General features: G+C 39.0%; 1 protein-coding gene across 3 annotated transcripts in view; it reads right to left on the minus strand.

The window, feature by feature from the left end:
* The window catches only part of LOC105474557 (dynein axonemal heavy chain 8), a 316,668-nt gene that overhangs the window by 109,502 nt on the left and 180,450 nt on the right, over positions 1 to 26,716 (minus strand). For all 3 annotated transcript variants that reach the window (XM_011729344.2, XM_011729345.2, XM_011729346.2), the window contains exons 60-70: positions 25,500 to 25,692; positions 22,711 to 22,833; positions 21,172 to 21,302; positions 14,749 to 14,902; positions 13,032 to 13,196; positions 11,091 to 11,317; positions 8,788 to 8,906; positions 6,446 to 6,549; positions 4,996 to 5,172; positions 2,934 to 3,101; positions 2,197 to 2,412 (exon numbers count right to left, since the gene is read on the minus strand). In XM_011729344.2, the coding sequence (XP_011727646.2) occupies positions 2,197 to 2,412; positions 2,934 to 3,101; positions 4,996 to 5,172; positions 6,446 to 6,549; positions 8,788 to 8,906; positions 11,091 to 11,317; positions 13,032 to 13,196; positions 14,749 to 14,902; positions 21,172 to 21,302; positions 22,711 to 22,833; positions 25,500 to 25,692 (1,777 nt within the window). The remainder of the gene's footprint in view (positions 1 to 2,196; positions 2,413 to 2,933; positions 3,102 to 4,995; positions 5,173 to 6,445; positions 6,550 to 8,787; positions 8,907 to 11,090; positions 11,318 to 13,031; positions 13,197 to 14,748; positions 14,903 to 21,171; positions 21,303 to 22,710; positions 22,834 to 25,499; positions 25,693 to 26,716) is intronic.

Below are 26,716 nucleotides of genomic sequence, written 5' to 3' on the forward strand. Positions count from 1 at the left end.
TGCTCATTAATGCCAGCCGGGAGTGGTGGCTCACACCTGTAATCCCAAAATGAATGGCCGGGCGGGGCACGGTGGCTCACGCCTGTAATCCCAGCACTTTGGGAGGCCAAGGCGGGTGGATCACAAGGTCAGGAGATCGAGACCATCCTGGCTAACACGGTGAAATCCCGTCTCTACTAAAAATACAAAAAAATTAGCTGGGCATGGTGGCAGGCGCCTGCAGTCCCAGCTACTTGGGAGGCTGAGGCAGGAGAATGGCGTGAACCTGGGAGGCGGAGCTTGCAGTGAGCCGAGATCACACCACTGCACTCCAGCCTGGATGATAGAGCAAGATACAGTCTCAAAAAAAAAAAAAAAAAAGATTTGCTCATTAATTCTGCTGCTTTTCTCTTCTCTAATTTTTAATGTTATTTTTATTGGCTCTATTCTGCTTTCCTTAAATTTCGTGTGTATGTATGCTTATGAGTGAGTATATACTTTAACTCTTAAGTGGAATGTTTAGTTTCTTTGATGCATGTAAGGGCTAAGAATGTACCATTTTGGCCATATCACAGAAGCTTTGGTAACTCACTTATTTTCATTATGTCCTAATTAGGAATGACTGACTTCATTTTAATGTAAACTTTCCAGTATTATTGCTTATAATCAGAGAATGAGACCCCAGGATTTTTTGCTTTCAGGAATTTAATCGAGGTCCTCTTTTACCATTGAATATAATTAATTCTTATAAATGTTTCTTGTACTCTAGAAATAATTTCATATTCTTTGTTTATATTGGAGAAAGTTCAAAGTAGTTATTCAACCTGAAAAATAATATCATGTAAAATTTCTATATAATTACTAATTTATGACTACTCAGGATTGCCTCTATAATTTACAGGGCCCAGTGCAAAATGAAAAATGTGGGGCCCCTTGTTAAAAAAAATTATTAAGAATCTGAAGATGGCAACAGCAGAGCATTAATACAAGGCCCTGTGTGCACACCCAAGAAGCTGGCCCTATGCCTACCAGGAGTAGCCGCAATCTCAAATTACAATATTATTTTTGTTAATTTGATAGCATGTGCCACAATCTCAAATTACAGTATATTTGTTAATTTCCACTGAAAATACTAATGGATTTGCTTTCTATGATTTGATGCTGTTTTATTTATTGCATAACACATTATTTTAATTGTCTTCACTATGGATCATAATTTTTATCAACAAAGAATAGCTCTTTTCTGATGTGTGTGTGTTTTGTTTTTTTCTTGAATTCTACATTTATTGTAAGATTTCTCCCTTGGTATCTTTTTGTTGGGGTGTTTTTTTTTTCATATTTTTCCTATCATTTCTCTTTGTTGAAACTTTTTATTTTAAATTGATTTTCTATTTTTCTCGAAGTTCCTCATGCACAGGTTTTAAAGAGGCAGCCATTTCTCTAAAGCTTATTATGAAAAACAGTAACCCCCTGTCCACCGACTCATCATTATCCATTCCACAGAGCAACCACTCACAATACTTTCAGCTTTGTGGGGGTAGGGGATTGAGACAGGGCCCTGGAGGCAGTGTGTATCTGACTGACACATTTCACGAATCCTTGCACTCCTAAGAATCTCTTTCTGTTCCCTCATACATGAAGACCAGCTTTGCCCATTATTGAGTGCTTGGACCCCAGCATTTTCCTCCTCAAAACGCCGCATATGTGTTTCCATTATCTTCTAGTGTTTAGGGTTATGGGAAATCTGCAACATCTTGATTTGTCTTTTGTGAACAACCTTTTAGGTTTTGTTTGCTTCTTCGATTGCATTTAAGGTTCTCCTCCTGTCTTGGAAATTTAAAACATTTCTAGTGTCAAGTCTAATTTTTATAAGTTTTGTTTGAAATACAGTCATCAAATTCAACCTCCAAACCTAATCTCCAAACTTCAAAGAAATGGCAAGTTTTTCTTCTTATGACAGCTTGATTATTATTCCCAAGAAACTCATTTCCTGTGTAAGTTAACACATTGGTTTCAGTCACTCGCCTGCATTGTCAAGAAGCATGTAACAGACATAAAAAGAAGGAGAAACTTTGAGAGGACACAGAGAAAAAAGACAAATTTGGTAACAGGGACATCTACCTTTATCTGAACTACACATTTTCTTTTAATAGCAGTAATACTGATAATTGATTTTATGAAACATTGATTTACTGGGAGAAGGAAGGAAACTTTTACCTTCAGAGGCAACACTTCTCTATTGATGCCATAAAATATTGCCATAGCAAGTGTCCAAGACAGGAGACCAGCCACATTCCCACAGACTTTTTTGGCACTTTCAAAAGTATAATCATCCATATTAAAATATGGCTGTAGTAGCTCAACAGTCTCTTCATTTATAGTGTCCTTAGGGAACTGCTGAAGGTTCCACAGGAATCCTGTTGCACTCATCAACTGAAAAATAGTATTATAACCTGTAAGTTCTGGAAGAAAATAAATACTTTCTTCCTGAGTTAATATGTACTTCTAAATTGAATTTTCTCCAAGAAGTAACAGTTGATTTGCTCTAAATATACAAATTGAGACTATTGGCAGTGGCCAACCTAAATCTGTAAATCACAAATTGTCTTCTGGATTCCACGTGAAAAGAGTAAAGAAGAAAAGCTATGTAAGTTTTCTTTCTGGTAAGTGCATGTGAATGCCACCAACCACACAAGCCCCGTTTTGAAGATTGGGCTGGGTTGACACCAAGGCTGTGCCAATACTAGCCACCGGTTCTGGAGAGATGTCATAAAAAGAAGGCATTCAGCTTTAAATCTATCCCCCTTTACATTTTATGTGATGCAGTTTAAGATAAACTTTTCAATACACAATGATCAATTATTGTCTGCCAGTTTGTCTGGTCTATATTGAGTGTCCCGGGCTGAGGATGCCTGATGCAGCTCATAGGATTGACAAAGATAGACTTGACTTACCTTTAATGACTCTCCCCATGATGGCTTGCAGCAAGGTTTTTCTGGATCCATAGTAACAGGGTCAATTTTCTTTTGAAATAGTAACAGAACACAGTCCATGATTCTCATAATAAGATGTGGTGGTTTTGCAAGTTTCCTGACTGTGGCAATATCATTTGGCTTGATAGTCTGTATTTGGGATTAGGGATCAATATTTTGTTTGTTGAGTGGTATTAATAGCTACACAGAAATCTAATACTTTTAAATAATTAAGATAGAAAACTTTAAAGCATATTTTCTCTCCAGTTCCAAGATTTTTGCTTAGTGGCTCTTTCATTGTTATTTTGGTATTTCTGTTTGTTTATTTGTATGTATTCTTTTTTTCCCTTTTGCTCCCAATGAATTGGTTTAAAATATCACTACCAGGCATTGCCATCACAGACCTCTGTTAATAAGTCCCATTGATATGTAACATTTAGATAACTTGCATCTTCAAAGCACAGGGTCTATATTAGCTGTGGATATTAAGAGAGGATACAAAGCCCTGAATATCAGAAACCTCACCTTCAGCCTTCATTTTGAGGGCTTCCCTGTCTATGGCAGGGGGAGGAATTAGAAGGAGACAAGAGAAGTTACTGTAATATATGGCTCATAAAAATATTTTTGAAAAGTTCTATCCATTGGCTGGGTTTGGATTAAGACATTGCCTGACCATCAAGGCAAGAACTGGGAGACCATATGATCAATAACATGTTCTAAGACTCCTTTGGTTCGGTGATCTCTCCCTTTTGTACGTTATAGTAAGACCCATAAAGGAAGTAGGGGTGCAGAACGTGTCCTGGTCATTGTTAACATTTTATTAAATTATTATCACAGATTTATTTGTTCATTTAACAATTGCAGGCATTCTCCCATATAAAACAAAACAAACAAAAATAGTCTTGTCCTCATAACCTCCTGAAAAATGGCAAAGAAAATACAATTAACCTACATAAGGATTTCTGCCATGACAGAAGCATGTGAGTGACAGGAAAACAAAGAAAGGCCTTGAAGAAGAACTGAAAACTTTCTAGGAGGAGTGAGGTCTGGGCCCAGATTTGAAGATTGACTCTAATTAGGCAATGAAAGTTAGGAAAAGCATTCCCGGCAGAGGTGGAGGCACGTTTAAAGGTAACAGACCCTGACCATTCTTTCAGAATCCTATACATTTTTCTGTATGACTGGATCCCATTGTGTGTAGGGACAAAATGACAAGATATACAAGTTCAAGAGATAGACAGGAGCCAGGTCGTCAGCAGGAACAGAAGCACTAATATTTATTGAGCACTTTCTATGTACCTAGCACTTTGTATTAATTACTTTTAATGCTCGCATTGATTCTTTAAGGATCAATGAGATATTATAATCCCCACAGATACCCAAGAAAGTTAAGTAAATTTACTCCAGATCATATATACGTACATACATACATATATGTGTGTGTATTAGCAGTGTGTATGTATATACACGTGTGTATATAAGTGTGTATATATCCATATATATGTACGTGTGTATATATATACGTGTATGTATATACACCTGTGTATATAACCATATATGTGCATGTGTACATATATGTGTGTGTGTGTGTGTGTATTATACATAGAGGTTGAATGCAGAGGTCTTCCAAAGCTGTGCACCTTTTGCCTCACAGCTGTGAATGCCTAGCTCAGGACTTTATCCTAAGAGCAGTGGGAACCACAGGAAGATTTTAAAAGGGGGCATGACATAATCTGGAAGGGATGGTGGAAAAACTGAGCAGGCTCTCTGTGTAATCTGAATTTCTCATAGTTTAGGCCACTAACCACTAGCATTATTTCTCAGTTCTCATGGAAGGCCAATTTGTGGGATGAAAATAATATAAAAGGTGAGGACTTTAAAAAAATTAAAACTTAGAAAACTGAATTGACACATTTGTTTCCAGACTCAGAGATTATCAATCACATTAAGAATTCAATTCAGTTTTCTGATGAGTTAATTTCATGTAATGAAACATGATGCCTTCTAGGACTTGTGTTGGAAGGGGTAACAATGCACTGCTCACATTCAGGGCTGCTTCTGCTTCTTCCAATGCAGGTTTAGCTGCCTCGAGCTTGCTTTCAGCTTTTACTTTTTCACTATCAATTTCATCCACAATTTTTTGGGCTTTGTCTTTTACCTCCTGTACTTCATTTTTAATTTTGGCTGAAGCCTGAGCGCTTACTGTGACTTCTGCTAATACCTGTTAAGTTGAGCAAACACATGAAAGCAAATAGAAATCTTTCAAGCAAAATTTATAGATTTGAATAGTGAGCAAATGTTTATTCAACATAATATAAAACACAAATAAGAACAAATTTATTTCCTATCTAAATTGTCTATATTTTAAGGTGTATTAAAGTAAATTCCTTTGAGCAGTTCCTCGCAGTTTTCCATTTTCTAAGCTTTCCTTAGGCTTAGAATATATATAAATAAATATTTAAAGCTTTCAGAAGAAATAGTATTTTCACTCTACAAATTTCTAGAAAATTAAAACAATTCAAGAAAGTATCACAGAATAAGGGCAAAAACCCCTATTAAGCCTTGTATAATAACAATAGATGTAGCTAATGTTTACTGAGTGCTTACCACATATGCCAGGACTATGTGTAAGTGCCTCCCCTATGTTAGTTCACTCATTTCAGTAACTGGCGAGGATCAAGACTGAAGTATTTATTCTCAGCTGACTCTTGGTGACTGGAAGCTGAAAATCTGAGACTAGAAGGCTGTATAATAGATTTTAAAAAGGCAGCACATAGTCCGGGCACTGTGGCTCACGCCTGTAATCCCAGCACTTTGGGAGGCCGAGGCAGGCGGATCACAAAGTCAAGAAATCGAGACCATCCTGGCCAACATGGTGAAACCCCGTCTCTACTAAAAATACAAAAATGAGGCAGGAAAATCGCTTGAACCCGGGAGGTGGAGGTTGCAGTGAGCTGAGATTGTGCCACTGCACTCCAGCCTGGACAACAGAGCAAGACTCCATCTCAAAAAAAAAAAAAAGAGAAAAAGCAGCACACACATATACCTATCTCCTTGAAAGGAGTATGGATTTTTCCACTTTCTTTTTTTAAAAAAAAAGAAACTCCACCAACTCTTCCTCTTTATTCTTTGCCCTCCTTGACACATATAAGTGAGATTTGGGCCATCCCAGAAACCTGGAACATACAGGGACCTTAAACAGAAGACCAAATATAACTCATAGTCAAGCAGAAATTTCATAAACAGATGAAAAAGAATAAGAGAAAGAGACAGAGTGAGAGAAGAAATAATAGTCTTAGGCCAAGTAGCAAAATTAATAGTTCAGATATACGCTGGTATAAGTTAAACAAAAATGTCTAAGTCTTTGTGAACACTATCTTACCAGGAATTGTCCATAGATTTATACCCTGCTTGTTGTTTAATACCATTTTAAAATAATGCATTTTAATATGGAAAAATATTCCTCATCAGTGATAAAATAAATGCAAACTCACTTCATCTGCTTTTACGGAAGCCACGGCCAACTCCTTCTCCTTGACTGCAAGATCCTGAGACAGTTTAGCAACAGATTCACTTGCCTCCATTAGTTTATCAAGACCTTTACAAATACACACATATATACTTTTGCTGAGTATAGGTATATGCCTTCATCAAATATTTATTTAATATTTACTATTTATAAGGCACTGTACATGTAATACAACAAACACAAAATTGTAGTTGTAGACAAAAGCTTTAAAAACATACATATCTTAAGAGCAACAATATTGACCATATTTCTGAGTTTCAACAGGAAGGCAAAGAAAACAGCTCTGACCGAAGAATATCACATAGCTACATTTAAGGGAAGGTCACAATGTCCTATTGAATAAGATTAGTTTAGCCAAGATACGTATTTGACAAATTTATACTCTCTTTGGCTTTGTAAACAGTTTTTGCTATCATTTTTTGCCTTTGAATCATATTGCAGCTGAGGTGGCAAATGAGATAGAAAATATATTAACATTTTTGTGGTTCTCTTTGCTATAACTATGAAAATTTACGTAACAGACTTTGCAACTTTTAGCACTGTAGAGAAAAAGAACTGGTTAACTGAATGGCTCATATTCCAATGGGTTCTAGGTAGTGGGATGTTGGTAAATATTTAAATCTGGGTCACTGGGAGAAGGGGAAGCCCTCATTTTATATTGTCCAATTTCTATAGTGTAAACACTCTCACCAAGGCTGATTTCAAGCTACCAAAAGATTCTCAGTACCACACTGTTATGTAATATTCCTACCACACAGACAGAAGTAAATAACCTCAAGAACATTAATATAAGAAAATAGAGTAGGCTGGGCGTGGTGGCTCACCCCTGTAATCCCAGCACTTTGGGAGGCCGAGGCGGGTGGATCACCTGAGGTCAGTTTGAAACCAGCCTGGCCAACATGGCAAAACCCTGTCTCTACTAAAAATACAAAATAAGCTGGGCGTGGTGGTGAATGCCTATAATCCCAGCTACTTGGGAGGCTGAAGCAGGAGAATCACTTGAACCTGGGAGGCAGAGGTTGTAGTGAACAGAGATCACGCCATTGCACTCCAGCCTGGGCAACAGAGCAAAACTGTCTCAAAGGAAAAAAAAAAAGAGTAAAACTAAGAAGGGATGAGTTTGAGCATTTATTGCCTTTATTTTAAATCCAATTTGTTTAATTGTAAGTATACATGAGTTAATTTTTAATAAAAGTTCTTTTTAACAAGCAGATCACAAAATTCCTAAAAATTTAATATTGTGCTCTCAAAAGCCACTATGAGTTGGCTTCAGCACACTACTGATCTAAAGCATCATATAGGAAAGCTGCAAGAAGATGAATCACGAGAAAACCGCAGAAGAAGTCTTCTCACAGTCTTCTCTCATCGCTGACTTCACAGACCTTGGCACTCAGTTATGCTACGTGACTGAGTGGTTTTTGTTTTGTTTTTTTCTTGAGACAGGGTCCCACTCTGTCACCTAGGCTGGAGTGTAGTGGTGCAGTCTCAGCTCACTGCAGCCTTGACTTCCTGGGCTCAAGTGATCCTCCCACCTCAGCCTCCCAAGTAGCTGGGTGTACAGGCAGGCGCCACCACGATGCCTAATTTTTATATTTTTGTAGAGACAGGGTTTCACCATGTTGCCCAGGCTGCTCTAGAACTCCTGGGGTCAAGTGATCCGCTCGCCTATGGCCTCTCAAAGTGCTGGAATTAGAGGCGAGAGCCACCACACCCAGCCCCTCAAGTTTTATTTAGAACTTGAAAAATAAGAACTAAAGTGCTTTAGATTGTTTGGGCCACATGCTTTCTGGACATATAATCTGTTCCAATGTTTACTTTTGCTAGTTATACTACATATACCAGACACTTGGAAAACTCTTGCTTAGGTACACAATCTCTTTTTGTTTTTATTTGTTTTTGTTTCTATTTTGCCTTTTTCTTTATTAGAAATGTAGGGAACATTAACATGGCAATGTTTATACAAATCAAGGCAAATCAAAGTGAAACCAAAAACTGAAATTGTTGTTCATTCCCAAACGCTGGCTTGTCCCCATCTGCCAAGAATGGCTCAGTGACTCAGCACAGGGAACCCAGAGTTGAAAGAGCCAGGAGAAACGGTTCTACAGAGAAAATGGGCCACTTCTGTTTAGATTTTCTTCTGTTCAGAGTTTCCTGACAGGTCAAAAAACCCTCAAGGGCATCCTTTAAAATTGTCTACTACAAACAAAGTGAGTATTTCATTTTCAAACAAAATGTCCACCAAACAAAATAATGAGATCCCTATCAAACAAACCCTATTTCCATTCCATCCCATTCCATTCCTCTTACCAATATTCATACGTTCAGCTTGTTCATTAATGAATTTCACCTTTTCAGCATAAATGTTTTTATAACCATTTATAAATGAGAGGTACGATTTGGGAGTCACATGTGCTCTTCGGCGGTATCTGAAAGCAGAACGTTAAAAGGACCATTTCAATCACTGTGGGTACACCCATAAAATGACACCTTTCCCAAGGGAAATCTGTGATCCTGTAGAGTGATTCACTAGCAGGAAGACAGGATTTGAGCATGGTTTCCCAGAGGTGAAGTGGAAAGAGGACTAAATCTGTCTGATGTTTTGACCCTGAGAGGGTCTTTGACTTCACCCTTAACTCCAACTCTGTTTCCTCATCTGGAAAACTGAGAAAAGAACGTCTGCTCTACTTCTCCCAGAATTTTGTGAAGATCAAACAAAATCGCATATATGAACACCCTATGTGAAAGTTGGTGTCAACAGTGCAAAACTTTAAGGTTCTGGACAAATATTAGGGATAAGTGGTTGAAATGAATTTGTGGTGTGATCCATTTTCATTCAAGTGGTATTTGCTACAGTCTCTTCACTGCTGGATCAGCTGGGTGGGTTTACAGAAGCAAAAACCAATGTCTCCCCAGTTCACTGGACTGGCCTTGAAATCAAGGCAACCGCACTTGATCCAAATGTCCACTTTATTGTGGGCTTTATTACAAAAGGTATAATTTTATACAGAAGAAGCTCAAGTGAAAAAAGAGCTCTTCATGTACTATAAAATTATTTAACCTTTTATATTAATTAACTTTTGTAGTTTTGAAGATTTTTAATGTTTTTAAGTTTTTTTTAAAGATCTTGGGCATATATGTGACTATCATTAAAGTGTTATAAAAATATTACATTCAGAATAAAGTTCAACAACCTAAGAACATATAAAAAAAATTGAAAAATATACCCAAATTTTCAAGGTAAAGAAACAGATTTTTGTAGCTGCACAAAGGTAAAAGTTTATCTCCACAGATGACATTAGCAGGAGGAGTTCAAATAGAAAGAAAATCTTAACAGTAAGAATTAATACACACTGGCCGGGCGCGGTGGCTCAAGCCTGTAATCCCAGCACTTTGGGAGGCCAAGACGGGTGGATCACGAGGTCAGGAAATCGAGACCATCCTGGCTAACACGGTGAAACCCCATCTCTACTAAAAAACACAAAAAACCAGCCGGGAGAGGTGGCGGGCGCCTGTAGTCCCAGCTACTCGGGAGGCTGAGGCAGGAGAATGGCGTAAACCGGGGAGCTGGAGCTTGCAGTGAGCTGAGATCTGGCCACTGCACTCCAGCCTGGGCAACAGAGCGAGACTCCGTCTCAAAAAAAAAAGAAAAGAAAAGAAAAGAAAAGAATTAATACACACTGATTCGCCAAGAGAATTTGGGAGATATTATCTGGAATTATTTAAAAGGGTGGTCTGGGAATGGTTTTAAGTAAAGAAAAAGGTATGGAATAAACAAACTTTTGTGAAGCAGGAACCTCAAAGAACAGGAATTTCAAAGCAGGAATTTCAAAGAACAGGCATGGAACTTCTCACCAACCTGTTGATAGCAAAGTCAACAAACATTAGAAACACAGAGGGGTTATAAGTCAGCCAGAGAGAATCAATGAGAGTGTTACCCGAACTCTCTATGCAGAAAAGCAGGCATAGCCTTTCTGGGGATCCATGCTGGCCCATTTGTCAGTCTTATACAGTGACTGTCACGCTTTGTGGGGAAAAAAGCTGTGTTTTTGCATAGTTGATACCAGCTTTCACATAATGAACATGTCATTGCTGCTTTTAGTGAGTGGTTTTCCCACAGTCAGTTAATATTTTGTTTCATAGTTATCTGGCATAGAAACATTGGTAAGACTGAGTAATGCAAACAGAAATTCTAAATACTCTCTCAGCATAAGGCAATAAAGAAACATTAGAAACCGTGTACTTCTTTAATCAAAATAAATAATGCATTTGAATAAGAAACTAATTTTAAACAGTGGTGATGAATTAGCTAAGTCATTTTCAAAACAAAATTAAGCAGATGAAATAAAGCAATTCATTAAGTATCTGTTACTTTGAGGTTTGGAGGATAAAAAGGTATTTAAGTGTGGACACTAGTTCGTTTTTAAATCTTGTTTACTTGCCATCTCTTCATACGTGATCACTAGAAAATCAAAGGAAGAAAGATCTAAAAATGCAGCCAGGACCTCATGCTCAATCAATAGGAAGAGTCTTCTGCTGGATGTTACAATGCATTCCTCTTGGGAGTACATGCTGTGGTTCCATAGCGATGCTGCTCATGTAATATCACTTACCTTTGGAAATAACTTTCACAGCTCTCTGAAACCATGTCATGAAACAGGCCCATTGTTTCTACAACTTGTCTTTTAATTTCACTAGAGCAGACAATATTATAGTCTGAAAGGAAGTAGGAGGCCACAGCAATCAGAGCCTCCCTCGGCCAGCGGCTGAACCAGTCCATAGTGCAACCTGATATCAAGCCAGGAAATTTCAAAGAACGGGCACGGAACTTCTCACCAACCTGTTGATAGCAAAGTCAACAAACATTAGAAACACGGAGGGGTTATAAGTCAGCCAGAGAGAGAATTCTGCAGTCTGACCCAACAGAGTGACATCACAAATCTGAAAATGAATCTTCTTGGGCTGCAATCATACATAAATTGAACGTTCCGATGAAGGGAGGAAATACACGCTACACTCTTCCCTGTCCTGGGACTACATCTACGTTATTGCATTCAATTCTAGAACTCTCTTTTAAGAGGAAACTGATAAACTAGAACTCTTTGAGAGAGAGGGCCAGGACAGCAAAAGGCGTGGACACTGGGACAAGTGAGAACAGCTGCAGGAACAGATGTTTGGTCTAAAAAAGAAACAACTTAGTCAGCCTTGAGAAAACCTTCTCCAAACATCTGAAAACCTTTACACGGAAGAGGGATTGAGTTCATTGTATAGGGCAGAATTAGAATCAGAAAAGTACAGAGACAAAATTCTATTGATTATAAATAAGAGCCTTTTGGCAATTAGACTATCCTAGAATGAAGCAGGCTGCCTTATAAATTAGTGACAGTCCCCAGAGCAGAGCTGTCAATAGAACTTTAAGTGATAATAAAAATGCTTTATATATATGCATTCCAGTGTGGTAGCTATTAGCCACACAGGACTACTAAGCACTAAGAATGGAGCAAAGCCAGGTGTGGTGGCTCATGCCTGTAATCCCAGCACTTTGGGAGGCCCAGGCGAGTGAATCCCTTGAGTTCAGGAGTTCCAGACCAGCCCAGGCAACATGGCAAAACTCCGTCTCTACAAAAAATACAAAAATTAACTGGGCATGGTGGCACATGCTTGCAGTCCCAGCTACTTGGGAGTCTAAGGTGAGAGGATGGCTTGAGCCTGGGAGGTTGACACTGCAGTGAGCCATGATCATGCCACTGCACTTCAGCCTAGGCAGCAGAGCAAGACCCTGTATCAAAAATAAACCAAATAGGGCCGGGCGCGGTGGCTCAAGCCTGTAATCCCAGCACTTTGGGAGGCCGAGGCGGGTGGATCACGAGGTCAGGAGATCGAGACTATCCTGGCTAACATGGTGAAACCCCGTCTCTACTAAAAATACAAAAAACTAGCCGGGCGTGGTGGCGGGCGCCTGTAGTCTCAGCTACTTGGGAGGCTGAGGCGGGAGAATGGCGTGAACCCGGGAGGCGGAGTTTGCAGTGAGCCGAGATCACGCCACTGCACTCCAGCCTGGGAGACACAGCGAGACTCCGTCTCAAAAAAAATAAATAAATAAAAAAATAAACCAAATAGTTAAGTAGAAACGGGGCCAATTAATCAAAACTTAAGTAACCATATATGCCTAATGGCTACTATATTGGGTAGCACGATGAGATAGAGATTTTCAAACCTACATCAGGGACATTTTAGTAAACCTGATATGTCTACATGGGAGGTGGAGCTGGATGAGGTTACATCACCAAGTCCCTTACAATTCAAACAACCCATGTCTCTAGGTAATTAATGAAAATTGCAGGTTATGCAATATTTTTTAATAATATGAATATTTTAAATTATACTGGAAATGAGAATTTGGTCAATGGAGATTGTGTGGTACAAAAGTGTTAATTTTAATTCAATGTAAAAATATTAATTTCTAAGATCATTATCTAATCAGAGAAGGTAAACTAAGTATCTTTAAATAAGGAACTCTTTCTATGTAGATATAAATAAAAATAAAAACTCACTGGAGAAAAGCAGAGAACAACATGTAAGTTCTTCCTTGATCTTGAAATGAAGTATTCATACAGATTATCAAAGGTAGGAGGATGGCGAGGCAGTTCCCTCTTCATCACTGAAATCAGACCTTGGGTGATTTCATCCATCTCATCTCGTGCAAACAAATTGGAGATCTTTAAGGAATGGACAAGGAAGTGTTCTGTATTTTAAGAGTTCTCCACAGTCAATTCACTGCCAAAGTCCAGTCCCTTTTTAAATTTGCACGTCACCTTATTTCATATTTTCTTTCAGCATCTCCACTGTCAAATCTGATTTGCCAGAGATTATCAAGACTGCAACTTTTTATTGAGCAGCTCAATCAAGAACTAATTGTGTTTTCTTGTGCTCCAATAGCTATCACCAAAAAGCCATCTCCACCACCACTCAATCACCTCTTTAAGATGTCCAGGGGTGCCCTCTGTACTTTGACTCAGAGTCAGTCTAATCAACTCTGACTCCAAAATACTTAACTAATTTTTGCACCATTAAGCATCTGTATACCATGGTGCAGGGAAGAGTTAACACAGCAGGCTTAATCTTGAGAAGGGTGTGCTTGCAGAGTTGACCCTGGGCTGTTATCAGGGAACTTGGCTTTTGGAATGTCTCCTCCATTAGTAATTGATAAGGTTGTTTTGCAGTGCCAACTAGACTGTTTACAGAAACCTTGTGACGTATGGTAAACATCTATCTGCTTTCCTTCTAGGAATCTGGAACTTTGGTAGTTGTAGCTAGGCAGGAAGTGACTAATGACCAACCCTAAAAAAACCACTGGACTCCGAATCTCAAGTGGGCTTCCTGAACGGAAACACAGTGCATATGTTACTGCCCTTCATACTGGATGGAGAGGACGTTCTGTATGGCCCCTTGGCAAAAGCATAGGAAGCTGGAACATCAATTCCATGTTCCTGGTACATCAATTACTCTACAAGATGAGTCTTCCTCTCTACTGATCTGGCTCTGCATCCTTACTGTGTTGCCGCAATAAATCTCCACCATGAATATAACTACAAGTTGAGCATCCCTTACTCAAAATGCTTGGGACCACAGTGTTTCAGATTTCAGATTTTTTTCAGATTTTGGAATGTTTGCATTTTACTTACTGGTTGAGCACCCCCAAATTCAAAAATCTGAAATCTAACATGCTCCAATAATGAGTATGTCCTTTGAGCATCACATCAGTGCTCAAAAAGTTTCAGATTTCGGAGCATTTTGGATTCCAGATTTTTGGATTTGAGATGCTTGACCTGTATATGCTGAGTCTGGTGAGTCTTTCTAACAAAGTACTAAAGATGTGAGGGCTCATGGAAGTGCTGATACAAGCAGTTTCGGAAGTGGTGGTGCAGACATCCATTTACAACTAACAGAACTCTTTCAACCATTCTATACTCCTCACTAGTATGTAGATAGATAGACAGATACTTTGCTTCTCCTAAAATAAATTATAAGACCAAAGTGAAGATTGAAGAGACAAGTAAGGAACCATGTTCAAAATTAAACAAAGCATCTGGAGATGGGCAGCATTCATTTCACAGGAACTTCAGAAAACCTACTAAATCTCATACATTAACCATGTCTACAATCAAAAATGTACTAAACAGCCTCACTTTCAAAAGGCTGCTGCTTTTACTATTCCAATATAATTTATATATTTACAGCATGGGCTTTTTCGCTAGTTTTGAAACTTACCTCCCCTGAAGATAGCAAGTTGTTAAGGTATTCTAGAAATGCCTCATCTTTTATTTCATTGTCAGTAAAGATGAAAGTGATGCCTTTTCCATCAGCACCAGCAATTTTGTACAAAGATTTTAAATCATCTGTTAGATTAGTCACATTGTAAGACCTAAGAAGAAAAGTGATAGAAATTTTTAGATTGAAAAATATATAGTCGGCGGGGTGCAGTGGCTCACACCCGTAATCCCAGCACTTTGGGAGGCCAAGGCGGAACATGGTGAAACCCCATCTCCACTAAAAAAATACAAAAAAGTTAGCCAGGCGTGTGGTGTGTGCCTGTAATCCCAGCTACTTGGGAGGCTGAGGCAGGAGAATCACCTGAACCCAGGAGGCAGAGGTTACAGTGAGCCGAGATTGCGCCACTGCACTCCAGCCTGGGCAACAGAGCAAGACTCTGTCTCAAAACAAACAAACAATCAAACAACAACAACAACAAAACCATAGTCATAATTTATCCCAAAACACAATAATAGCCCATGATTATTAGAGCATAATCTGTACCTGCTCCATAGATACTAAGTAATGGTGCCTGCTAGAAAATACAGAGATTAGAGCTAGAGAGTGATATATTACCATTCAAAACAAATAGGTTTTGTTTAAGTTGAGAACTGAGAATCAGGGAATTTACCAAAAGTGATCCATGAAGCGTAAGTGGGAATAGAGAAATGAACTTTTAGTCCCTGCAATCTGACTGTCCTCAGCAACAGATTTCGTCCAAGTAAATATATGTACAATATCTAAAACTCATCTGAAATTTGGATGAGTTTGGTTTGGTGAAAAAGTCACAGTAAGTTATGAATAAAATTAATGAAAAATTGTATATAGTGGTAATTTGCACAGCTCATTAAGTGGCTAGGTACAAAGAAAACCCACAGAAAAAGATGCATTATGCAATATGGGATAAATAATAGAAATGTTAGATGGTTACAGATTATGGAATGAAAAGATCTTGGTCTTTATTTTTTGGTTTACTCTGTTTCTGGTTAAATGTATGTGCTACCAGAGGTGACGAGATGTGTAAAAAGAAAGCAGACATTATCTGAAATGTTGTATGTAAATCCTCATGGGTAAGCTAATGACAAGGACTAAAAGGTAATCCTCACTGGAAAGAGGTGTTACAATGCAAGTAATAGGGAGTAGGCCATGGGTTTCACAGAAAGACTATGAGCACTGGAACCAGAAAGATCTAGTGGCCTGATGCTGTCAGAGTAATCCTCTCACTGACTGGCCAGTCTCTGAACTGATCAGTCAAAAGATGTCAATTTGGCTGATTTTTTAAAGAATTAGACTGACTGTTACGTATTGCTTTTGCAATACATAGAGACAGTCACAACACACTCCTTGTCCAGATCCTGACCTCTCTTGTTTCTTTCTTTCAAGTTTTCCAAAAGTGTTCTCTGTGCTGCTTCTCTTCCTAATGCAATGTGGCTTGTGCGCCCATCCACTCCACTGAAAGTTTTATCATGTTGACTATCAGCTGCCACTTTTCATGCCTTAACATTTTCAGATTTTTTTTTTTTTTTTTTTTTTTTTTGAGACGGAGTTTCACTCTTCTTGCTCAGGCTGGAGTGCAATGGCGTGATCTTGGCTCACTGCAATCTCCACCTCCAGGGTACAAGCAATTCTCCTGCCTCAGCCTCTTGAGTAGCTGGGATTACAGGTGCCTGCCACCATGCCCAGCTAATTTTTGTGGTATTTTTTAGTAGAGATGGGGTTTCACCATGTTGGCCAGCTAGTCTCGAACTCCTCACCTCAGGTGATCCGCCTGCCTCGGCCTCCAAAAGTGTTGGGATTACAGACGTGAGCCAGGGCACCCAGCCAGCATTTGCAGATTAATTATCTACCTGCTTAGTTTCTGAAAACCACTCTGGATTTCCTCCTCTCTGTCTTGCCTCTTCTTCTCACTCTCAATTGCAAGCTCCCTTTCTCTATGTTGGGAGACCCCGGAGTTCTTTCCACAGCCATCTTTTCTTTCCATGATGCACCCTATTCATACTCCCCATGACCATAAAAGGGTTCCCTCTACTGAGACATCTATATTCCTATTGCAAGAACCAGAATCCTCTCCTGAACTCCACATCCATGAGTCTTATTATCTATGGAAACTGTTCTGCAACACCTCAGACTCAAATGTACTGAACTAAATTGTCACTTTACCCTTCAAAGCTGGTCATTTTTTATTTATTCAACACATCCTTTTACAGAATTGGTTAAAACTAAGCATTTAATAATGAAAATAAAAAAGACAAATATTACAGTGGTCCATTCTCAGGGAGCTTACAGCTTAGTGAAGGAGATAGAAATGTATGTGAACAAGCACTTTTTTTTAATGCAGTGTGGTAAGTACAGTCATACATTGCTTAACAATGGGGATACATTCTGCTAAATGCATCCTTAAGAAATACTGTCACTGTGGCCGGGCGTGGTGGCTCACGCCTGTAATCCCAGCACTTTGGGAGGCTGAGGCAGGTGGATCACAAGGTCAGGAGTTCAAGACCAGCCTGACCAGTCTGGTGAAACCCTGTCTCTACTAAAAATACAAAAATTAGCCAGGCGTGGTGGTGGGCACCTGTAATCCCAGCTACTCGGGAGGCTGAGGCAGATAACTGCTTGAACCTGGGAGGTGGAGACTGCAGTGAGCAGAGATCGCACCACTGCACTCCAGCCTGTGTGACAGAGTGAGACTCCTTCTCAAAAAACAAACAAACAAACAGAAAACATTGTAATTGTGGGAACATAATACAGTTTGGATGTTTGTCCCCTCCAAATCTCATGTTGAAATGTAACCCCCAATGTTGGAGGTGGGGCTTGGTAGAAGGTGTTTGGGTCATGGAGGCAGATCCCTCATGAGTGGCTTAGCACCATCCCCTTGGTAATGAGTGAGTTCTAACTCTGAGTTCATATAAGATCTGGTTGTTTAAAGGAGTCTGGGACCTGCCCCCTGACTCTCTCACTCCAGCTATCATGATACGACCACCTGCTGCCCTTCTGCCTCCCGCCATGATTGGAAGCTTCCTGAGACCCTCACCAGAAGCAGGTGCCAGCACCACACTTCCTGTGCAGCCTGCAGAACCTTGAACCAAAACAAACCTGTTTTTAAATAAATTACACAGTCTCAGGTATTCATAACAATGCAAAAACTGACTGATACAGAACAGCACAGAGTATACCTACACACACCTAGGCTATAAGAATGGCCTATTGCTCCTAAGCTACAAACCTGAACAACACGTTATTGCACTGAATACTGTAGGCAATTCTAATGCAATGGTCCATATTTGTGTATTTACCTAAACATAGAAAAGGTACAGTAAGAATACAGTATAAAAGATTTTTAAAATACTACTCCTGTATAGGGTAGCTCCATTACAATCTCATGTGACCACCACCATATACATTGTCTGCTGTTGGCCAAAATGTCCTTATGGGGCACACAACTGTACCACTAGAGAACTCAAGAGTGTCATGCTGGCCTTCCTGTTCTTTCCTCCTCTTCCTGCATATTGGGTCAGTTACTAAGTCCTATTAATCCTGCATACTTTAAACTGTCCCTGCTGAGTCTTCCTCTCTATTCCCACTTTATCTGCTGTTATAAAATGTATCCAGAATTTGTTGTAATCAAATGTGGTAAGACACGAAGACACAGGAACGACTGTCATGAAGGAAGATGTTTATACTCAAGGAACCCTAGAAACAGGAGGGGGCTTGACACGCTAGGTAGGGTGACATCGGGAAACACCAGAGTCAATCAGGAGGCACAAGGAGTGATGGGAAATCACAGGCAAGAGGCTTTATTGTGGTTTCCATGAGAGAGGCAAGGCAGGCAAGCAGAATTAGGATCGGCTAGTTTGAATCATTTCAGCAGCCTCTGGGGCATAGGAGCGCTCCCTTGCTGACTGGTATGTTGCCCTGGGGTGATTAGGGCAGAGGAAAATCCTAATCCACCGTGAGATGCCACTACACACCCACCAGATAGAGGTGGTGGTTGGGAGTAAGGACTCTGGATTGGTTGGTTTGCATATGAAAGGTGCTCTTCTGGAGGAGTTGTTTGAATCTCTAAGAACTGGTTACCCTGGAAGGGTCAGTCTGTCTCCAGGCAGCAGGGTCTCAGATGCCAGGGTATCAAGAATACAGAAATTAAGAAAATACAGTGAATAAAGTTGCCTTAATTTAAGCCTCTGTCGTTCCTAACTATAATGAGTGCAACACCACCTATCTCAGGATCACAAATTTAGATGACTACAGGAATCAGACAGATAATGCCAGTGAGTGAAGCAGTGCTGGTGGGGTCTATGGATTGGAGGATTGTATGTCCCATCCAAGGAGGCAGCTGCTACTGAGCTCTGCTACCTGGGTGTGTAGGCCCTAGGTTGCCAGATCTTCCAATTATTTCAAAAAAAAGTCAGAAATACGCTTTTCCAAAATATGAAACCTCCCAATTTTTAAATGTTGACAACTAATTTAATTTTTGAAGTAAAATTAAATTAATATCTACTTATTTGATGTTTTATGTTTTTAAAATACTCAGAAATGTTTTATGTTTTTAAAATATTTTTCATTTGTTTGGCAGCAGAATGATTTGTGTGTTTGTTTATAAATTGGCAAAGTGATCTAAATTTTATATGGAAATAAAAAGTCAAATGGACAAGACATTTTGAAGAACAGCAACAAAGTTAGAGATCTGACACTACCAAATATATATATGTTAAATGTAAATATATATATTAAAGAAGCTATAGCAATTAATACAGTGGGTAATGATGCAAAGATAGATAAAGAAACCAGTGGAGGAGACTATATAGTCACGTATATGATCAGATGACTTAAGACAAAAAATGACACTGTGATGTGGCAGGGAAAAGATGACCTTTTTAATAAATGGAGCTGGATCAACTGGCTATCAATATTGAAAATAATAATCACAACTCCTACATCAGACATTATAAGAAAATGGATTCTAGGTCGGTTATAGAACTAAATGTGAAGTAGTAAATTTTATGTGTAAATGTTAAGAAAATCATAGGAAAATATCTATGTGCCCTTAGGGTAAACAAAGATTTTAAAACATAATACAAAAGAGCACTAAATAGAAAAAAAAATGGATATTTCATTAAAATTAAGATCCGCTAAGAGAATGAAAAGGCAAATCAATAACTGAGAGAAGATATTTGCAATATACACCCTTTATATCCAAAACACATATAGAATTCCTAACAGTCTGTAAGAAAGAATCGCAATCAAACTGAAAAACCAAATGGTGAAAGGGCTTTTATAATTCACAAAAGAGCCTATCCAAATGGTCAGTGAGAGACGAAAAGGTGCTCAACATCATTAGCCATCTGGGAAATGCAAACCAAAACCACAGTGAGCTACCACTCCACACACAGAATTGCCAAAATTGGCCAGGAGTGGTGGCTCACGCCTGTAATTTTGGGAGGCTCAGGCGGGTTGATCACTTGAGGTCAGGAGTTCAAGAGAAGCCTGGCCAACATGGTGAAACCCCATCTCTACTAAAAGTACAAAAATTGGCTGGGCATGGTGGCGCACAATCGCTTGAACTGGGAGGTGGACGTTGCAGTGAGCCGAGATTGCGCCATTACACTCCAGCCTGGGTGACAGAGCAAGACTCCATCTCAAAAAAAAAAAAAAAAAAAAAGAATTGCTAAAATGAAAAAGACACAATGTCAAGTGGGGGCAAGGATGCGGAGCAACTGAAACTCTCATGGCATGTTGGTGGAAGCGTAACATGGTACAACCACATGGGAAAACTACTACGCAGATCAACTAAAGCTAAATATACAGATACCCTACATTCAGCAATTTTAACTTTAGGTGTATACTCAGACACGTACAAGAATATTTACAGTAGCTCTATTTGCCCAAACCAAATGTTTATCAAGAGTACAATGGATAAATAGATTGTGGTAGTATCTGATTAAGTGGAAGATCATGCAGCAAAAAGAATGAACAACTCTTGCTACATGTAGCATCATGGATGAATCTCACAAACACCACAATAATAGAAATGGGATGCAAAGAGCAAATCCTGTATGATTCAATTGATACAAAATTCAAAACTAGGCAAGACTAATCAATGGGCTTACTCTTTGAATATTGTTTCCTTTGGGAGGGTAATGACTGCAGCGTAACAAGGGGGCACTTCTGGGGTACGAGTACTGTTTTATTTCTTCATCTGTAGACAGGGTACAGTGTATTTACTCTGTGACACTTGTGTAAATATCCTTATATATATAATACTTAAAGTTTAGTTTAAAAAGAAATACAGAAAACTGTTGTGCTTCCTTTTTTTCTAGAGTAAACATTTAACCTTAGAGAAATTAACTATAGAAAAACATATTGTGTTTTACTTCATCCTACCTGGTTAATGTTATCTGGAATATTTGATAGCCAGCAATAAAAGAGGCCAATCTTGAAAGACTTTGTTTTCCGGAACCACCAACACCCACCAGCAATGCATTTCCACATGATGTTCGAATTATTCGTGAAATCTGTTATGAGATTTAAAAAGTGCTTATTTGAAAAAAGGATGTGGATGTTTATAGTTTCTTGCACTAAATGAGTCCAAGTTTTGATTATATGTTTCCAGACGATATTAGACTTTTTCCTTGTTAATGGTCTATGTCAGAATTTTTTAAATTAAAGTTTAATATTGATTTGTTCAGCTTGAATCTTTCCTTGACCATCTATATTTACGTCATGAAGAACAGAACAAACTGGATTTACTCCCTTCTATTTTAAAACTATTCTGTGTGTGTGTTCATGTGAGTGCACGTATGTACAGTTTTATTAGTTTTAGACCCAATGGATAGTGGAGTGGCTTTTCCCAATCTGCAGAAGATATAAGAAATGTCTAGAATTTTTTTTTTTATTCATCAGCCTAACACACTGAATCATGTAGACACCTAACTCGACAATGAATCATGTAGACACCTAACTCAACTCTCTCATATCTCTGCCAACAATTGTTTTTAAATACCACAATTCTATTTACAGTGGGGTAGGAGGATGTTTCTAGGAGCCAACTTGGAGAGACAGTCTTTCATCTTGTGTTGCTTGTCTATGGTTGATTTCCTCAGTGAAGATAAGACTCAAATTGTGGCTCCAATCTTATGCAGGCCAATTGAAGGCATTGCTAAAAAACTGTCTTTTATAGTATTGTCACCGACTAGGGAGAAAGTCTAGGTGGATCACTAAATTCCCTATCACCACTAAACAACAATGTTTTAAAAATACAAGTTTTACAGTTGGCAGATCAACAATGACACCCTGGTATGTGTAAATTCTATCAGTATATTTCAAAATATATTAACCACTTATGGCTTTGCACTCAGAATAGAATCTCAGAACCCCAAGATCTAGCTGCAGTGAATGCTCAATAATTACTTGTTGAATAGATTAGTGTGAAAACACCCCTTTTGGTGTTACCTCTAACTGGCTTCTATTCTCTCACCGGTCCTGCATATCAACCTTACTCCTGTCCCATCATCTGTAAGTCAGTCACAACATTGACACTTTTCAAAGCAACATCTTTTCCTCCATGGGGAACAGAATTCCCATAATATCAAAAATAGAATTTGAGGGAAGTATATTTTTTCACAGGGTTCTCCACACTTTCTAAAGGTTCTCCATACTTTCTTGTTGACTCAGTGTGCCAAAAACTCTGAAGAGAAAACCATATTTGCCCTTGAAAGACATTTGCTGCCATGTAGATGGATTCAAATAAAGGGTTTCCTATTAAGCCTTTGTCTTCCGGGATGGTGAACTGACCCAACCTATGTACAGTCTTCTATATGATACCTGATAGTATAGAGTTATTCTCTCAAAAACAATTATCTATGAAATATAGTAAGCTTTTACATGATCTATTTACATCAGTAAATAGGCAATAGTTAGGACCTTAATAAGATGAGTCATTGCATCTTTAAAAAACACCAGATCAAGAGATGTTCCTCTAATGATTTCATTGAACTGTCTCTGGTAAAACTGGAGTTTTTCAGCCAGAAAGTCAAAGGATGGCACCTATGGGTGGGGAGAAAGAGAAAAAAATAGTATTTAAGATCCAAATATGTATTAAAGCAGCAATTGTAAAGACACTCAAAAGTAATTTTAAAATATATATATCTTTTTTAAACTTTATGGATTGCCAGAGGTTTCTCACATATTAGTCTACTTTTAGTTATTTCCATTTTCTAAGGCCTGAAACTTAACTGTATTAGTTGGTTTCTAGTGCAAAATCATTTCTGACCTTTCCCTACCAACTCCTATCCATGTCACACATTAATATAGGAAATATTTTTCTTAGTTTTTATTTACTTTTTAATATTGTTTGCAGCTTTCAAAAATATAAAAAAGTTTTACATTATTTACAGAGCCAAATCCACAAGTCTTCCTTGTTCTGAATTAAATCCACACCCACTTTCTTTGTTTTGCAAATTGTTCCTCCCCATCTACTTCTTTGATCTACATACACTTTATTTTTATTTTTAGAGTCAAGGTACTGTGTCACCCAGGCTGGAGTGCAGTGGCCCACTCATAGCTCACTGCAGCCTCCACTTCCTTGGCTCTTTGGATCCTTCCACTTTAGCTTCCCCAAGTCGCGGGTATTACAGGCATAAACCACCTCGCCCTGCTCTACATACACTTTAGGATTTCTTTGTTATGTAACTCTGTTTTTAAAGTCCCTTTGAAATCTTGTTTCAAATTTCATTAAACCTATATATTAATTTAGAAAGAATGGCAAGTTGCTGTTTAAGTAAAGTTTTGTCATGTTAATTCCTACATGTTTTTGTTGCTGTTAAATGAAATTATTTATTTATTTATTTATTTTGTATTATACTTTAAGTTCTAGGGTACATGTGCACAACATGCAGGTTTGTTACATACCTATACATGTGCCATGTTGGTGTGCTGCACCCATTAACTCGTCATTTACATTAGATATATCTCCTAATACTAACCTCCCCCCTCCCTTGCACCCCACAACAGGCCCCAGTGTGTGATGTTCCCCTTCCTGTGTCCAAGTGTTCTCATTGTTCAGTTCCCACCTATGAGTGAGAACACGTGGTGTTTGGTTTTCTGTTCTTGCGATAGTTTGCTCAGAATGATGGTTTCCAGCTGCATCCATGTCCCTACAAAGGACATGAACTCATCCTTTTTAATGGCTGCATAGTATTCCATGGTGTATATGTGCCACATTTTCTTAATCCAGTCTGTCATTGATGGACATTTGGGTTGGTTCCAAGTCTTTGCTATTGTGAATAGTGCTGCAGTAAACATATGTGTGCATCTGTCTTTAGAGCAGCATGATTTATAATCCTTTGGGTATATATCCAGTAATGGGATTGCTGGGTCAAATGGTATTTCTAGTTCTAGATCCTTGAGGAATCGCCACTCTGTCTTCCACAATGGTTGAACTAGTTTACAGTCCCACCAGTGTAAAAGCGTTCCTATTTCTCCACATCCTCTCCAGCATCTGTTGTTTCCTGACTTCAAATGAAATACTTTTATATTTTCTATCTTGTGATTGTTGGCAAGTGTTGGTAAACTTTTTCTGTAAAGGGCAAGATAGTAAATATTTTAGGCTTTATGGCCCATTCAGTCTCTACTCAACCCTGCCATTGTAGTGCAAAAGCAGCTATGGCCAATATTTAAACCAATGGGTGTTTCAATGAAACCTTATTTATGAACACTGAAATTTGAATTCTATATAATTTTTATATGTCACACAATATTGTTCTTTTTTTGATTTTTTATTTTTTGGTAACATTTAAAAATGAAAAATCAGCTGGGGACGGTGACTCACACCTGTCATTCCAGAACTTTGGGAGGCCGAGATGGGTGGATCACTTGAGGTCAGGAGTTTGAAACCAGCCTGACCAACATGGTAAAACCTCATCTCTACTAACAATACAACAAAGTAGCCGGGCATGGTAGTGGGCACCTGTAATCACAGGACCAACATGGTGAAACCTCGTCTGTACTAAAAACACAAACAATTAGCCGGGCATGGTGGAGAGCACTTGTAATCCCAGCTACTTGGGAGGTTGAGGCAGGAGAATTGCTTGAACCCAGAAGGCGGAGGTTGCGGTGAGCCGAGTTCATGCCACTGCACTCCAGCCTGGGTGACAGAGAGAGATTCCATCTCAAAAATAAATAAATAAATAAATAAATATCCTTCTTAGCTAGTAAGTCTAATAAAATTAAACAGGCAGTGGGCTGGCTGGATCTGGCCCAGAAACTATAATTTGCCAACTGTTGGTATAGGTATAGAGTATAGTTATTTCATATTTATAAATGCTTGGTCGTCTTACTGAACTCGTGCTCTCTCTCTGTTTTTGAGACAGGGTCTCATTCTGTCACCCAGGCTACAGTGCAGTGACACAATCACAGCTCATTGCAATCTCGAACTCCTGGGCTCAAGTAATCCTTCCACCTCCACCTGCTGAGTAATTGGGAGTACAGGAGCATGCCACCACACCCAGCTAATTTTTCTTATTTTTTGTAGAAACAGGGTCTCACTGTGTTGCCCAGGCTGCTCTCAAACTTCTGGGCTCAAGCAATCCTCCCACCTCACCCTCCCAAAGTGCTGGAATTATAGCAACCCCATGGTAGGACTCTGGTGCAGAAAGAAAGATCTCGTTAGGTGAGCGATCTGAAAACCTCTTTAAAGAGATGAAAATAAATACCAATTCATATATTTTGGGTACTTCAAACACAGTGTCTTCAGGTTCATCGCCAGTTGGTTCCGGCATCTCACGGAGAAAATCCACAAAGTATGGTTCAGGAAGAATGCACGACGCTGCATCAGAGCCAATATTTTCTTCAACTGCATGAATAAGATGTGTGTTAAACCACTGCTCATCTTCAGGAGTTACAAATCTGAAAGGAAAATGTAGTAGTAAGAATGTGAAATATGAAAGCATCTTTTCTAACTGAACATGTCCCTTTGCCTCTTCTCAGTCCCACCCTGGACCTTCTCAATTCAGGACAGGGAAACAACATGTTCTGCCTTTTGATAAGAAGGGCATAATCCCATCCAAGAAAGTTATAACATTAACTGCACCACTTATAGAAAATATAGATGAATCACTTAGGTGAGATCAAAGGTCCCTAAAACTTGTGATGGGGTGCAGAAGTGATGGTCGGTAGTGGACAAGCGTCCTCTTTCTGGGTTGGTGGATTCGGTGCACAAAGGACCTTTTCAGATTGACAATATCACAGAGGGAAGAGAGGACAAAGGGGAGTAACATTTGACAAGTATCACCCTTGTGTGAGGCATGGTAGACACTTTACAACTTTGTGAAACTGGCATTATCACCCATGGTTTATAGATGAGGGAATGGAGGCTCCAAAAGATGACTGAAATTAACTTTAATGAGATTGTTTCACTTTAAAGGGATGAAACCAGATTTCCCCACATAAAACCTACAAAGAGCTCACAATTTGTAGAAAATATATACAATGAAAATGTGCCTCCGAATGTTATCAACTCTGATGATCTGGTGATTTATAAAGATGTATTGTTGAAGTCATACTCGAGTAAATCGGCAGAGCATTTTCTTAAGGCAGTGGGCAAGTGAGAGACGCCATCAATGCTTCACAAGCCCCACAGCAAATGACGACAATGCTCCTTACTCTACTTATCCCAGTAGATAATGCGAGAAATAACTGGCTGGGCAGGATGGCTGATGCCTGTAATCCCAGCACTTTGGGAGACTGAGACGGGCGGAACACCTGAGGTCAGGAGTTCAAGACCAGCCTGACCAACATGGAGAAACCCCATCTCTACTAAAAATACAAAAAATAAATAAATAACCAGCCATGGTGGCACATGCCTGTGATCCCAGCTACTTGGGAGGCTGAAGTTGGAGAATCGCTTGAACCCGGGAGGCAGAGGTTGTGG

The sequence above is a fragment of the Macaca nemestrina genome, chromosome 5, assembly GCF_043159975.1.
Source record: "Macaca nemestrina isolate mMacNem1 chromosome 5, mMacNem.hap1, whole genome shotgun sequence".
Taxonomy (NCBI): Eukaryota; Metazoa; Chordata; class Mammalia; order Primates; family Cercopithecidae; genus Macaca; species Macaca nemestrina.